At 39.4% G+C, this 15,927-nt stretch overlaps 1 protein-coding gene across 1 annotated transcript in view; it reads right to left on the minus strand.

The window, feature by feature from the left end:
* ANKRD26 (ankyrin repeat domain containing 26) overlaps positions 1-15,927 on the minus strand; it is a 55,576-nt gene that overhangs the window by 27,648 nt on the left and 12,001 nt on the right. The window contains exons 8-18 of the mRNA XM_082308380.1: positions 14,987-15,020; positions 14,835-14,907; positions 13,515-13,575; positions 12,171-13,177; positions 11,310-11,466; positions 9,657-9,718; positions 8,391-8,493; positions 6,752-6,780; positions 6,581-6,647; positions 6,445-6,489; positions 1,176-1,261 (exon numbers count right to left, since the gene is read on the minus strand). Coding sequence (XP_082164506.1) covers positions 1,176-1,261; positions 6,445-6,489; positions 6,581-6,647; positions 6,752-6,780; positions 8,391-8,493; positions 9,657-9,718; positions 11,310-11,466; positions 12,171-13,177; positions 13,515-13,575; positions 14,835-14,907; positions 14,987-15,020 — 1,724 coding nt within the window. The remainder of the gene's footprint in view (positions 1-1,175; positions 1,262-6,444; positions 6,490-6,580; positions 6,648-6,751; positions 6,781-8,390; positions 8,494-9,656; positions 9,719-11,309; positions 11,467-12,170; positions 13,178-13,514; positions 13,576-14,834; positions 14,908-14,986; positions 15,021-15,927) is intronic.

Here is a 15,927-nt window from a genome sequence, read left to right on the forward strand (position 1 = left end):
ACTATTTCTTCACCCAAGACTGAGAAATATTAAATTCCATTCCAAGCTCCAAAGAAAAGCATTTATTAGGGAAACCTGTCCATTCCTTCCCTTATCCCAAAAATCAGGAACCCAATCTTGTATGAAAACCGTACCATGCCTCAACCCCACCCACCCAGTCTCCTCACGTCCCTGACCCCATGCTCTGCTCCTCAACAGTTCTGACTGCTCCTGTCATGTGTCACACTCCTCCCAACATGCTCCCTCCCCTCATGCCTCCTTAGTTCGTGGTCCTTTTTAAATAGGGCCTGCAGCACTGGTGTCCCAATGGGCTAAGACCATCCAACTCCTCACTGTCTTTTCTCGTTAGCCAGGCCCTTTTCTCCCTCTGCAAATTTCCTCCTTTCAGAACAGAGAAAGAGCACCTCAGGCAGTCACCATCTGTCTCAGCCTCTCCATTCCCAAGTTCATTGCTCAACTACTACCATCTTTCAATAGGCTTAAGTTCTGCGCTCCGCCTGTTAAAATTAAGCACGTCCCTCTTTCATGGTGCCTGGGTGTGGGGTGGAAATTTGCCCCACTGTCCCTTGAGGTGTTACAGAAGACTCCAGATCCCTCTGTCCAGCCCTGTTCTTTATGCTCAACACAAACAGGATGCCTACCTTATTCCCCTCTAGAATGCCCTCTGGAAAAAACCCTTTTCAAACACTTACTAACATGCCCAAACAAGGGTATATTTTGCAGAGGCAGGGAAAGCATCAGGAAGGTCACCAAATTGAAATTTTTTTTTGTTTGACCTTTCTCTTACAAAGGGGAAGACCGGGTGTGTTTAATCAAACAGATCAGAAGATTACAGACAAATCTCCCTCTTCACCTGAATGTGCATTTTGCATAGGGCAAAAAATGCATTTGACTGCACTGTTTCTCAACACTGCACAAAAGCAAAAGCACTGGTCAAAATTTAAGCAAGCCAGCTGGACATAAATCAGTATAACAGTAAGTATCCAACAAATGACAAGGACTTTACCCACCATAAGAAGATTGCATCCACCTTTACTTCAGACTATAACACAACCTTCTACCTACATGACTCTCCTTTCAGCATTACTCGCTGACTGCTAAGTCTTCTTTACCTTAGTGTTTGTACACAATTTACCAATTCAGACTCTAATTCAAAATATTTGGTTTTACATTACCTGCATCCCATAGTTTTCAATGGCATCCTTGATGTCTTCTTTTTCAGCTGATGATGACATATGAAAGGTAGATCCTGAGTACTCACCTACAGTGAAAACCACATATTTTTATAACCAGCATGACTTCATACTACTTATTTACATCCAGAGTGCATCTTGAATCATCGTATTTGTAAGAAAAATCTTAACACAAAATAATACATACCTCAAATTTGTGAACTCCTAGAGAGAAAATTATCATAATACAGATTTAAGATGCATCTGTGTGAATTCCTTTCTTCCATAGCATTTTACTTTTTAATGTATAAGGGAAATTTGCTGAAAATCACTATAAATGGTCACAAATAAACCATTCCTGTTTCTTAAGGGAGGAGGTGGGGGGAAGGGAGAGAGGGAGAGAGAGATGAAATGCTGTGTGCCATGCAGTAACTAGCTACATTCCTCCAGCAATTTTAATTTCCCTATGTGTCGTGCACAGAAAATCACGAACAACAAAATCACAGGCTTGAAATCTTTAAGGCCCCAGCTTTACTCCATGCATGAAACAAATCTGTCTCTAGACATGGATTTGGACTGAGTATTTCAAACTGCTGCCTCATCTGTTGCAGAAGAATCCGATGGAGCACTGAATGAGAGACAGGCTTGTGAAATGTTGAGAAACAACCCATGATCCAAACGTTTCGCTTGTACCGTTGAAAACTGGATTCCACCCTTTCCTCTCTCAGAATTTCTAAGTAATATTGGACAGATCACGAACTCCTCAGAAGCAGTCACTCGGTCTGGGCTCCCCATTATGGGGTGCCTACCTTGAATCTCCTTACATCCTGAGAACTGGACTCCAAATAGTCCCACATACAACTCAGAAGCAGCAACTCATTGTCATTGTTTGCGTGAAAGGCACACTGAACGCTTTGAAGTAGCAAATATTCAGAAAGAAACAAGTTCCAGCAGCTCAAGTGTGGCATCCAAAAACAGAGATGGAGGCTTTTCACCTTAATCGCTCTGCACCTCCTTTTCTGCTCCATAATTCTATGGTTTCCATGCAATAGCCTTTCTATACACAAAGCTTCACTGCTAAAGAGGAACACAATATTCTATTCTTCCTATAAGAAAAAGTGAGCAAGACAGGAGAAAACAGGTATCATCATAAACATACAAAAGGTCCAGTATTAACAAGTCACATGGACAAGCTCACTTCTGGCATTTTCTGCTTTAGGTGACTCCTTTTGCAAGCTTTCATTTCTTGAAGGGGATTACATTGGATACAAGATTAGAGTTACAACTCTCATGTCTGAATTGAGAATCTAAGCTCTTCAGTCAGTCATACAGGTCTCCAGAGGTCGATTCTAACCTCATGTTACATGGTGTGAAATAACAACCTTCTCCTCCCACCTCAACCACTGGTGGGTGCAATTTCCTAGATCTTTCGTAAATTTGTTTTTTGGCTATTTTAGCACAAGGCATTTCCCAACACACATTAGTCATGAGTGGGTTGACAGCACTAATTTCACAGGGGTTTTATGATGACCTGTTGATGACTATGACGCATTTCAGACAGTCTGATGAGTATTAAACATAATAATAACAACAATAATTGATTATCTAAGGATAGTGTTCTATAAGGAAAACAGGCATTTTTTGCTTTTACTTCTTTTTCAAGATCACAGAGTAGATTTAGCCTTCACTGATGCTTGTAGATATCCCAATACCAAGCTGTTTGCTGGTGCAGATGAAGGCTCCAACCAGCATTAGAAATAGAGGACAGATGTGCTGGTGGTCAAGGAACATTTGTAGATAGCACCATAGAAGGTACTGTAGACAGTGTCATAAATTACCAATACCAAGACGCTTAGAATAAGTAAATGCTTAGCTCCTATACAAATAACCTCCATAATTTGGAGATCAACATCTTCCTTTCCTCCAATAGTTATGCATAGTTTTTGTAATGGGTCCTTGTCCCTCTTACTAGAATTGTAATGGGGCTGGATAATTTGAACCAGCAAGTCCCTCCCTCACTGAGCATACAGTTCTGGGAGTGCCAACTGGAAGGGGTGGCCAGAAGCACTGGAGCCTGATGAAATCCAAGACAAGTATCTGCACAGACGTCACACTGATTTGTAACATCCTTTCAGAAAACAAAAGGAAAATAACTCATGGGAGCAAAATAACTCAAGAGAGCAGAACTGGGCACAGTCAGGCACCCAGTACATTGGTAATTTGCACATAAGCCTCTTAGGTGGTAACAGTATCTCCTAGAAAGAAGAGTCTAAACACACCAGTATGCTCGGAGTTTCTGCTACTCCTAGAAACCTCTCCATCCCAAGCACAGCAGGCGGTGGTCAGTCTCTCAGACAGATAGGGCTGCTCCTACACGGTTTCCATAAAGGTATGCTTACAAGATTTCTTCCATCACTTCATCAATGTTCATTCAGGTCACAAACTGCAACATGCATGCAGCTTCCCACCATACAACCTGCTATGTGTGATCACTCCCACCATGTAACATGGGCACCACAATTTTGCTTAAAAGATAGACTAAGTCTTTTGTGAATGCAGGAGAGCTCTGACACCTTTTCTGAAGAATACTGCACAACACAGACTGAACAAGCTTTTCTGGTTGACTGTATCTGCCTGAAAGCTGGATAAAAGCAGACCTGACAGCACCCAGAGTTTTGTACTGACCTTCTAAATATGCAATTCACATTCTCTATTCAGGGTATGTAGGTTTCTTAATGTTTTGGATTCTGTTTCAGAGTCCAGACACTTCAAAATTAGGTGCCATAATGCTATAATCAAAAGCAATCCGAACTCCTATTGAGTCTTATCTACCATGGTCAACAGTAAAATTTTCAGCAACAACTATTTGAGTCTGAAGTCTCAGTCTTTAGATAAGATTTTAGGCTCTGTGGAGCCCATAAGATTTCTTTTCCATAGGGTTTAATCAATCTTGAAATTTCTGTACGATGGGAACAGAACAAGGAAAAAGGTGGAAAAGATGAAAGGCAACAATGTTCTTTCATCTGTAAAATTCCAGTTCTCACAGTGTCAGTAACTCTAAGCCACTGGAAAAATAATTCAGAAACATATTCTCCCATTAGCTGTTGCAAGTAAAATTTCTTCTCTTCTTGGAGCAGTAATTAATGAGTGTGTTCTGTATTACTGGCTTCTGTCAACACTGTGAAAGAGGGATGACTCCTCATTGTCAAGACTTTCTCATTTTTAGCACAGGGAGAAATTTTTAGTTAAAGCACTGGTAGAACCCTAGTCTGAAGCTTCTGAAGAGCCTGTCATTTAAAAAAAAAAAGTATATCAAAAATTCATAGAGTAAATTAAATTCCAGTATTTTTGCCAGTCATTTATTACTAGCATGTGTTTTTATTAATGGGTACCTGCAGTCCGGTTCGATGAATCTGGCTTCGTGCCTAACACATAAATACACAGAAATCCCTGTGCATACAAAAGATGCAAATCCCCCACCTTTTACTCTGCCTGTTCTCTAGCTAGCATTGAAAGATGACTTTAGTGTTCTTTCCAATTAGCCTTTACCTCTCCTCTCTCTTCTGAGACTTCCCTGCTCATGAATTGTCTTACATAATGACTTTTTGCAGATTATAGTGCAAAGCAGCTACTCTTCTATACAGAAAACATGAGAACACCACTACTTAATTTTAACCCAAAATAGATTTTAAGAAGCTATTACTATGAGTCAGTAACGAAGTAAATAGAATGGGAAATTTAATCTCTCATTCAACATTTAATTGTGCAAGATACTATACCTGTTTTCCAGATTTATGAAATAAACTTGTGAAGGGTGGCATTCAACCCTTTTAAAGTTAGAAATATTTGTGCCACAGGAATCATGATGCTTTGCTGAAGCAATCTAAAGTGCTTAAACCCAAATTGAAACATAAAAGTTTGAAAGAAATTTTCACATGTACTTCTTAACACCTGATCTTCAAGATAACACATGGGTAAAAAAACACATGACCTAAATCAATAAAGACACATAGGAAAAATAGCTGACATGAAACAAGCTATGAAAAGGCAGTCTTTACGTTCTGCATTTGTAATTTTATGACATACTGGTACATTATGGGGCTACATTTCACATTACCGTGTAACACAGACAAAACCAAAACTCATGTTTTAACTGAACAACTTTTAACAATCCTCTATGCATCTTACAAAAACACTATCACTGCAAAATAAAGGGCAAAAGAGGACCTGTTATTGCTTACCCATTGTGAATACATGAGAGAGAGGAGGAGGAGAGAGAGATTTTTTCTTAGAGAGAGGTTTAATCTCTATTATTGTCAAAAGAACAATGGTACTTTTTTCCCCCCTAATACAAGGATGCCAAAGAACTTGGAACTATTTGTATTCCATACCTAGAAGTTACAATAATTTAAAAAATTATTTCCAATTACCCACTTTCTTGCCTACATATCTGTTCACCTCTCTCTGGTTTATATTTTCACTAGCTGATTGTAGAAACTCTAAAACCAGAATGGGAAATTGTTTCTCATCTCATTAACAAATATGCAAATGAATAAATGTTAGAAGAAAGAAACTAAAAAACCAATAAAGTCATATATCCTCTCTCCAATACATGGTGGACTAGCTAGCTGCTTCACTTATAGCCTTGTTTCCAGAGAAAAGAGAATTCCTGACAATATGCTGACACTGTAATTTCTTCCACCTTGTCTCTCTCTTCCCCATTTCCTTCCCCTACCTCTCAACCTGCTGGTCAGCTTCCATGAAACAAGAGGGGGAGGCCACAGAGAAATGTATTTGCTACATGTTTCGAAACAACTGCCAGACAGGTAGAGAAAAGCCAGGCAAGTAATAATTCCTGCTAAGTGCAGCTACAGCATGAGCCCAAGAACTACCCTTTCTGTCTCACCTGCAGCTCCTGGACAGCTTAGCTTCCAGATCCCTAGCCTGGAGTCAGCCACAGCACATGCTCAGAGAACCAGGAATATCAGGAAGGGTTTTTTTTGAGAAACTGGAAGGAAAGCAAACTTGAGGAATGCCTGAAAAGGGGAGATGACAGCAGATATGGTAGAGGAAGCCTACATCATGGAAGGGTATTTACAGTGTTGAATGGCAGACTACAGGAGGGAGCACACACATGTATAGAGGCATATTTCAGTAGACCTTCTGCTCCCAGAACACCTTGCTAGAACCATTAATCTAGTATTAGGAAAAAATTTGCAAGTACAATGTGTCTGTCCATAAAAGAACACTACAAGAAGACTGTTATGAATACCTTCAATATCCTCTCCATCTCCTAAACCAAATTCCTCCAACAGATCTGCAAAACAAATAAGTCATATGCTTTATTAAATACTACTATCCAGAAAGATTATGAAGCTAAACCCAGAACCACGTGAAGTGAACACTACCTGATTTCTGCTGCCTTCTTTTAGGAGAGGTTTCATTCATTTTCAAAATGGATTCAGGAATCTTCAGCTATGAAAGACACAATCCAATGATTAAAAAAAAAAAATTAAAAATAACCACATATTATTTAATGAGCAGAACAAGTAGTCAGTCTGACATGAACCAATACTTACTTGGGAATTGTTGGGTTTCTCCAAAAAGCCTAGAGGTGAAAAATGTTTTGGGAAGTGTTATTTAATTGAAGGTATCTTTTACTCCATTCAACACCAGTAGTTTCTACAACTAAGTATTAGTTGCAAGCATTATTTCATCAAGAGCACAATACCTAACATTCAATTTACCTCATCATACACCATACAAGAAATGGACAATGTGCACCATTGTGCACCTTGGATTTAAAAAATAATAATCACAGAACTAGGACAATTCATGTGAAGCAATAAGGTCATGCTCGTTAACAGAACAAGATCAAAATATTTAGTCCTTTTGAGGAGCTGAATTCTGCTTTCTAAAAGGATTGTTTCAAAGCCAAAGCTGGTCTGCTGTAATGAATAATCATAATACAGTCCAACAGCACTATGACTGTGATTATCCTACAAGCGTTTAATGTTGAGGAGTACTTTCCTTTCCATTGATGGAACAGAGAAAGCACGGGTGCAGACGCAGAAACCTCATACATGTGTCATTCAGTGAGGTAAAAATCAAGCTAGTTCTCAACAGATTGTTCTGGTTTAGCTTGCAAGGAAACAAAAGAAACAAATGTTGTTTGATTGTAATCTCCATTTATAGCATAGTTCCAAATACTTTTTTTTTTTTTTTTTTTTAATTTTTTTGTCCAGCATTAAATCATTTCCAAACCCATACAATCTACTGGCCCACCTATATTTCTCAAATCCTCTGCTTTAGTCATCTTACAGTTTGAGTCCCGTCATGAAAGAAGTATATGAAATGTTACTAAGAATGGCTCACCAGCAGAATTTTTATATTTAAAAAAAAATCATTAAAAACCAAACAGTATTTGATTTCAGTAAACTTGGTGGTCTAGCAGTATGGAAATACCTTAAAAAGATTACTATAATCACCTTTTACCCCCTTTTCACACCAATTTTAAACTTATCTTAGTAGAATCATACAAAGCAGACTTTCATGACAACTACTCAATATGCAGGTTTTACTTCCAGCTTACTAAACTAAAACAGGATTAGCTTCTTCAGCTATTCTATTGTACGCATACTGCAAGCAGGACTGACAAACCATTTGTTAGAGGAGAAATCCTTCAGAAAAGAATTCTATCCCAATAGCAAAACTTCCCTACCATCCTATGCTCAGGATGCTAAGAGACAGTGTCACAAACTACAGGCAGAAACCCATAGCAACAAAACATGAACTTTTAGCCACATTTTAGCTCCTAGGCAAAGCACAACAGAAAGCTATCAAAAATTAAGCTAGGAAAAAAAAATGGTTAGCCAGATCACAGCTTTCTTCTGCTGCATTATCATCCAAGAATGTTTGAATTTTCAGACATGTCAGTCCTAAACCACATACACTTTCATCACTATGCAACAAGAACCTGAATCAAAAAAAAAAAAATACAAACACGTCCAAAGAACACACATAATGCAAACAAGACAACTTCCTTTACAAACTGGCCAGCAAGTGCTGTGATAACTTGTGTTAATTAAGAAATACTAAGCACTTCATTGCTACAGCGCACACCCACATCATAACAGCATTCCTAAGACAGACACTGACAAAAGTTCACTTTAGCCTATAAATGCTTACAGACAAACATTTAGTCCACCATGAAGTTACCATTGTCGCATTCCCCTGAAACAATCTGTGAGCATGCTCCATGTCTGTCTGCAGCTGGGAGCAACACACCGGATGATACTTTTCTCAGACTTTCAGAATCCGTCTGTATAATCTAAAACACATGCACGAGAATTGGTACAAATGCATTTTCAACTCATTTCTGTGTAAAAAGCTCCTGCTAAGCCAACTTGCATAGCATCGTTTATCAAGTATATTAGAGATACAAAACCTTTGATAAGACCCTTGGAAAGGACACATTGAGGCACAGTATATTGGAAAATCACAGCAGTTGGGTATGTTTTCAGATATTAGGCAAAAAACCTCACAAGTCATCTAAACTATCCTGTCAGGTTGATAAACCTTGACAGACTGGACAGCCACAAAAGAGCATTAACATGGTAACTCAAGATGTGGGCTGTGAACCAATAACTGCAGTTCTGTGGTGATCCAACATTTGTACTGAACTTGTACCTGACATTTAAGTTTGTGTTTATGTTCCCTAGGCGCGTATCCTGCAGTGGTGAGTGAACGCATCACTGTTCCCAACGGCAAGGGTGATTTGGGTTGAACAAAGACTAGCAAGGCATATCTTACAGAAACAAAGGCTAACAACAACAAGAAAAATTTAGTTTTGTATTTTTAAGAAGGGGGTGAGGAAGAGTTCATTTTTCCTCACAAGAAAAGCCAGAGGGGGTTAGCTACAGACTCCAGTCATTTTCTTCTAGCCCATTACCACAGACAAAGAACTAAAAGGGCAAACACAGACAGCATGTGTGGTATCTCTGTTGAACATGACTTTCAAAAAAGGGCTGAAGTATACCTACAAAAGGTAGAGAGGATCTATTCAGAAGCAGCTAACCGTCTAGGTTGTAGACCCTAAGAGCTGCTACAGACCAGTTCAGCAGAATAGAGCTGTATGATGAAAAAGCAACAATCCTGCCAGCCCCTGTGAAAAGCTCAGAGTATTTTAAGCAGCAAGAAACTTCACTGCTTCAATACTATAATAGAAACCAAATTCAAAGGCCAGTTGCTATGAGACCCAAGTTGCTAGCTTGACCTAACTTCATCCCAATCCTAACTGAACAGCTGGCCTAGAGCAGAAGTATTTCAAGGGCCCCCAGTTAAAAAACATACAGCAGAAGCAGAGGAAATAAGCCTCATCAACAGTAGGGCCCAAGTCAAAAGTAAGCTCTCAAGTGCTTCTGGATCTTACTCCTACCCTCCCCACACTCTGGTGGGAACCTCCGTGTCCTTCACAGAAAGTACCTCAGAATCCCAGGGAGATTCAGCATCTTCCTCTTCCTCTGCTCCCACTGCTGGCAGGGCACCTACAAACGAGGTAAGAAGTGAGACGCTGAGTGTTTATATTTCACTCTGCTTTTCCCCATCAGTCAAGCCCTGCATCCAAAAGATGCGCAGTGGTTCTATTGCTGAGGACAAACTAAGAAGTGAGTGTTATTCAAGGGTTTCTTCACACCCAGCCACATCATGGTATTTCCTTTACATTGCCACCTCCTCTTGCCTCCTTTCCAGTGGAAGATGGCTACGCACAACAGCAAACACAGCTACAAGCAACACTCAACACATGTTTGGGTAACATTCAGGAAGAGACTCCAGAACGCTGCAGCCCTGTGGTACACAGAGTTTAGGTCACCTGCCCTCCAGCCTACAGCTCCTGAATTTGGCATTTACTACCACTTTCCACTGTACAGGAGGTACCATAGAAACACTATCCAAAACATCCTCACACTAACATCACTAAAATCACCAAGAAACAATGCTCCTTTTGTAGTGCTACCAGGAAAGATCCTCCTTGACAGAGAGTTGTTAACCTGCGCTTTCCCAGAAGCCAGACACCCAAGCATTGCCCTTTAAAAACAGAGTAGAGGCTCAAAGCTTAAACACTCACCCCAAACACACAAAAGCCATTTCTGTCTCAGGTGGTTAACATCCAAGTCTCTTCTCTACCAGACAAACACAAGGCTCAGTCTCAGTGGGTTTCTGGCCAGACGAGACTATCTTCATTTCTCTGTTTTAATTAGGTAAAACTGATTCAGGATTCACTCGTGTGGAGACATACACACACAGAAGGGGGAAGGAACTGGAGAGGAGTGAGGGCAGTGAGGGCACCCACCCCAGAAGAGGGCAACTGCTGGTTCCAGCCTGGGTTCTGATTACTTACACTATACCAAACTCAAGCTTACAGTAAAATGCATAGAGACAGAAGAGCATGTATAGGCACAACACTTGAACACAGCAGGTTCTGCCAGGCCCCCTGTGTAGCATTTGATCAGCAGCTACACATGCTCTGGTAACATCCACCACACCAAGCTACTCTCTGGAGACAGACAATGGAAACAGTGCCTTCTCCTCCTGCTCTAAGACCTGAGGTGAGTATCAAAGTGCTCAGCTCTGACCAAGATGGTAATGCTTTCAACCACACACAAGTGTGGCACTGGAGAGACCTTCTACATTCTAAAACTGGACTGGAATAAGGCACTGGAATAGAACAGCTATCTCTCAGCTTGACTCAAATCTTTCCCAGGCTTCAGCCAAGAGCAATCACAGCTTTTCTATCCAACAGTACAGCCCAGAAACAGGAACACTACTGTCACACCCAAGACACTCTAGTCCTCCTCCTCTTTTTCATCTGCGCATTTTGTTCAGACTGCTTCAGGGAGAACACAGCAATAAAAGCAAGAATGGCCCTTGCTTCATATAGCATCATTTGGAATCCAACACCACAATTTCAGTTCTTCAAGAATGAATGAAAAGGAACAAAAGCTGCTTTCCTTCTCTGCCAATGCCCACTAGGATTCACAGGCAAGGGAAAAATTTGCTATCTCAGAAATCAATCAGCATTTTAGTTCATGTACTGTGCATTAATATTTATAGAGGAGAACTGGGATCAGAACTCATTTCTCTCACCAGCATTGTCTTTTGAAGCATTGTGGACTTGATGACTATCATTACAAATAGAATTTTTCACACCCTCAACAACTGCAGTTTGTAGCTCTTCACCCATGTCTTCCTTCTCCTGCTCTTCCTCCTCTTCTTCCCATTCAGGTGATTCTTCCTAAAAGAGATTGACCAAAACAGCTGGAAAAAACAGAAACAAGCATCTTCACAATCCATCAACAACTTGAAAACTACTTTTCTTGTGTAAGACAAAAGGGAAACTTTGTTGAGCTTTGTTTTACAAGGCATTCAGTTTTTCCACAGGAATCTGTATGAGTAGACAGCAATGTCTAATGTTATAAGTCTCACCCCTGGTTCTGCAAAGCCCCTGAGAAGCACTTCCTCATGCCAGTCTAACTCTAGCTGCATTTAAGGTACATCCTCCTTTTGCCCTACTTTGCTCCAAGGAAAATCACTAGCTTCCTGCTCTCACTCTTACTCAAAGTTCTTTGTTTCCTCACTTTCAGCCATCACACCATGAATTTTATTAAATGGCAGTTAAAACTCCACAGATAAAATCTGTACATACAACTGAGAAAAAAATCTAATTGATTCCAGAAAAAGTCTACTGCCTATTCTTTTTCCTGTAAAACCACTGTAATCAATAGAAAAAAATCATTGAAAATACTGCCTGATGATATTCTTACACCTAAGAAACTGCTTTGGCTAGGAGTAAGATATTTTCTAATATGAAAAAAGGATGATCAAAAGATGGATATATGTGAAGAATAAGTATTAACAGAAATCCAGTTTACCATTTGTTTCTTACCTATAATACCCTTAGAAAATACCCTTGTGATTGAATCATTCCTATATACTTACTTTGGTGCTTGAGTGAAATGCTGCTCTTAAATTTTCTTCACACCTATTTAAGCACAAGTTTTCACCTTCTTGTTTCAGTGCTTCACAGACTTTATCGTCTACTTCTTCATATTGCTCTTCTTCAGTATCTTCATTATCCACATGTTCAAGAACGACAGAGTTCGGTCTTTGACTTTCAAGCTTTGGGTTTTTTGCTGCTGACCAAGAATTATTACTACTTTCAAAGCCATCACTGAAGCTTGACTTTTTCTCCTTAAGACAACTATCTGAGAGACGCTGAGGTATCTCTTTTTTAATTTCAGAGTCTGCAAAACAGGAGTCAGCATTTCTGTGAAACTTCTCCTGAATCATGCTTTTCCTGTTCCAGCTTTCTTGTGTATCTTGCAAATTATTTAGATTTTGAAAGACAGCTTGTTTTGGTACCGACTTGCAAGATACTTCATTATTCATTCTCTTTGGCGACATGGCAGTTATATTTTCTTGCAACCTTTCATAACACCCAGCTATAAAAGACACAGGAGTATCAACAGATTCCTCCACGTTTTCATCAAGTTCTTTATTTCTTTTATGATCATCATCACAGACATCTCCAGTTCCACACTGAGCTTCCCCTTCATACTTAGTGTTACTAAAATACACCAATTTCTGATTAATTTCCCCTTTAGGTTCTGTTTTCTCCCCCTGCTTCTCCTCCAGTATGTCATTAGACTGAGTTTCTTCATCTTCCAGATCTTCCTCCTCCTTTTCATCTTGAGTAAGATCTTCATCCTCCTCCTCTTCTTCCTCTTCCTCCTCATAATCTTCATCATCATCTCCATTGTCATTTTCATCATCATTTTCCTCCTCCTCCTCCAATTCTTCTTCCTCCAGGTTGCTTGCATCTGAGACATCTTGATTCAACAATTCTCCACGTTCTCCTTTGTTCACGTTTGCATCTGATGGGGTTCTTTGTTTGAGGCTTTTCTTTGGTGACTTAGGACTCCCAATTCTAGAACCATCACCATCATCTTAAAGCACAAGAAAAAGAAAAATGCATGTGAACAAAAGGAGTTATGCAAATAGCAATACACATGTTACCAGATTAATGCACAGGAGAGGACTCATTTGGGAATGTCTGAAAAAGCAGTCAGGTAAGGGACAGGCAGGATGAAGGAAGGCCTTGACCAGGGACAAAGGCTTCATTTTAATGATAAGACTTTTTTTTTTTTCTGGAATGACTAAGTGCTGTGTTTTCAAAATGCTACTTTTCTCATTTACAATAGCAAAAAACCAAAACAAACAAACAACTTAGCAAGTCTACTTTTATATATCAGTATATCATGCAATCTTTGCCAAATAGCTTACTGTTTTTCCTGAACTGCTGGGAAGCATTCATTAACAGTGTCAAGTTTGGCTTCTGCAGCTTCTGTAAATAAAGATTTATTTAAGCAAAAACATTTTTTTTAAACAGTAACAACAACAAATCCTTTGTTCACATCAAATCTTGAACAGTAAATATAATCAGGCTGTCTTTTTGATAGTGCTCAGGTGATGGCTCCATCCTATAGTTGTAACTACACAAACACTCCCCACATATGCAATTCAGTGAGTATTTTACCCCAAAACAGTATGCAGGCACTCTTCTGCAAATTGTTTCCAAAACTATGCTGACATGCATAACAGTTCTCAAAATCTGTTTTTAATATTTGTAATACTTAAGTAAAATTCAGCTGTATTTAAGATTGCAGCTTCAGGATGCTTACTTGCAAATGTGCATAACGCAAGTAGCTGTTAAGATCCTTAGACTTAATGCATTAATTAGTCCCTGCAAATACACTTACCAAAATATTCCTACATTTCAAAATCATGCCAGAAAAATGCATCATTTCTATTTAAATCAGTGCAGGAAAATGAAATCATGTTAAAACTAAACATGCTTGCATCTCCAGCATTACAGAGTGGGTTTAACTACCACACTCAGGTTCCTCATTACTGCAGAATCCCAGTGCAACAGAATAGATGCTCCAGACACCACTGAAGAAGTTGATGACCCTTCAGAACATTAGTAAAAACAGTATGCATGAGAGCTTCTAGCTGACAAAAAGAATACTACCCGAGCGTTCAAAAAAGAGGGAAAACATGCAATGTGAGATTACATGCAAGATCTCATAGAAGAAAAAAAGAGGACCCATTTGAGTAACTCATCCACTGAGTGCTCCTGAGGAACCTGACGAGGAGGAAAGGAGAACTAGGTGATGAAGGATTTCAGTAGATCTTGATAAATAAATGCCCTTTTTCTTTATCAGTTAGGATTCAGTTAGGATCACCGAATTTACAGGAAACAATAACAATGTTTGGAGAAGAATAGAATAGGTTATAATAGTAACTTATAAGCTTTTAGAGTCTGCAAATCTGACTCAAATGAACAAGAACAAATAAAACAATGTGGTGGTTTATCTCATCCCCTATTGCTCTTTTGCCCCAAACCACAAATCTACTGCATGCTCTGCCACAGCTACAGGTCTTTTAGGAAAAACTCACAGCAGAAGAAAGGCTGGCAGGCCAGAGACTGCTTCTAAGGAGAAAACAATATTGGCTGGAACTGCAGTTTCTTTCAATCCCAGAGAAAACTTGCCTTCAAGTCACTTATTTTCACAGGATATTTTTCCTGTAAACGCACCATACCTTGGGGGCAAAATCGAGTTCTTCTTCCTCGGAAGTATGCCAACTGTCATCACTCCCCTCTTTCTCAGAGCTTCTTAAAAAGCAAAGCAGAATGAGTACTGTGTCTCTCAAATCATTCCTCAGGTAAGGGTTAGGCATTTTTAAAGTCTCACCTTATTGAGTCTCCTTGGGAGAAGTCATCTATTGCTGTTCAAACATTAATTGACATGTTGAAATTAGATTTGGCATGCTAAAAATTAACCAATACATATAAACATTTAACATGGACAACTCTACAGGTCTTAACAGAATGAAACTTTGTGTTGAATTGACTAGCCAAGACAGCATGAATGAATGCATTTCAAAAACAACTGCTTTTCCAAGCCAAACTGAAAAAAAAAAGAAAACAAAAAAGACCAGAGTTGTATCTCCTTTGGACCCTCATACCTAGAAGTTTAAGAAACATCTCTAAACTAAAAAAAAAAAAGCATAGCATGAATATGCTATTTTAGTAAACAGCTAACAAAATGGTGGTCGTGTAGCAAGACAGTAAGTAAATGAACCTCCGAAGTACTCATATTACACACAAATACACATCACATACAGAGATTTTACTATTTTATGTAATATTATGTATAACATTATGCTATATACTACACCCTCTGCTGCTCTACCCAGTTACAGGTTATCCTGAAAAGGTAAAGAAAATCAAAAAGCATCATCAAGATCTAAAGCTTATCCTCAGGTAGAAGAATCACCAGAAGTTCTTCACTGCACCAAAAAGGGTACTCAACAGACAAAAGGGGCATAACCAGGGCATTCTATACTATACGCCAAGCTTTCATCAGTGTTATAAAGGCAACTTGGCCATAGGATCATAGGATAAATCAGGTCGAAGGGACCTCAGGAAGCCTCTTAGCCAACCGCCTCAAAGCAGGCTCAGCTAAGAGGTCAGATAAGGTTGCTTAGGGCTTCATCCAGTCTGGTCTTGAACACTTCCAAGGAGGGAGACTGTACAACCTCTCTGTTTTACTGTCCTTATCGTGGTGAAGCTTCTCACATCCACTTAGAAACTCTGTTTGCATTTATTCCTCTGGTATCTCTGCCTCCTGTC

The sequence above is a fragment of the Platalea leucorodia genome (assembly GCF_965183815.1).
Source record: "Platalea leucorodia genome assembly, chromosome: 4".
NCBI classification, from domain to species: Eukaryota; Metazoa; Chordata; class Aves; order Pelecaniformes; family Threskiornithidae; genus Platalea; species Platalea leucorodia.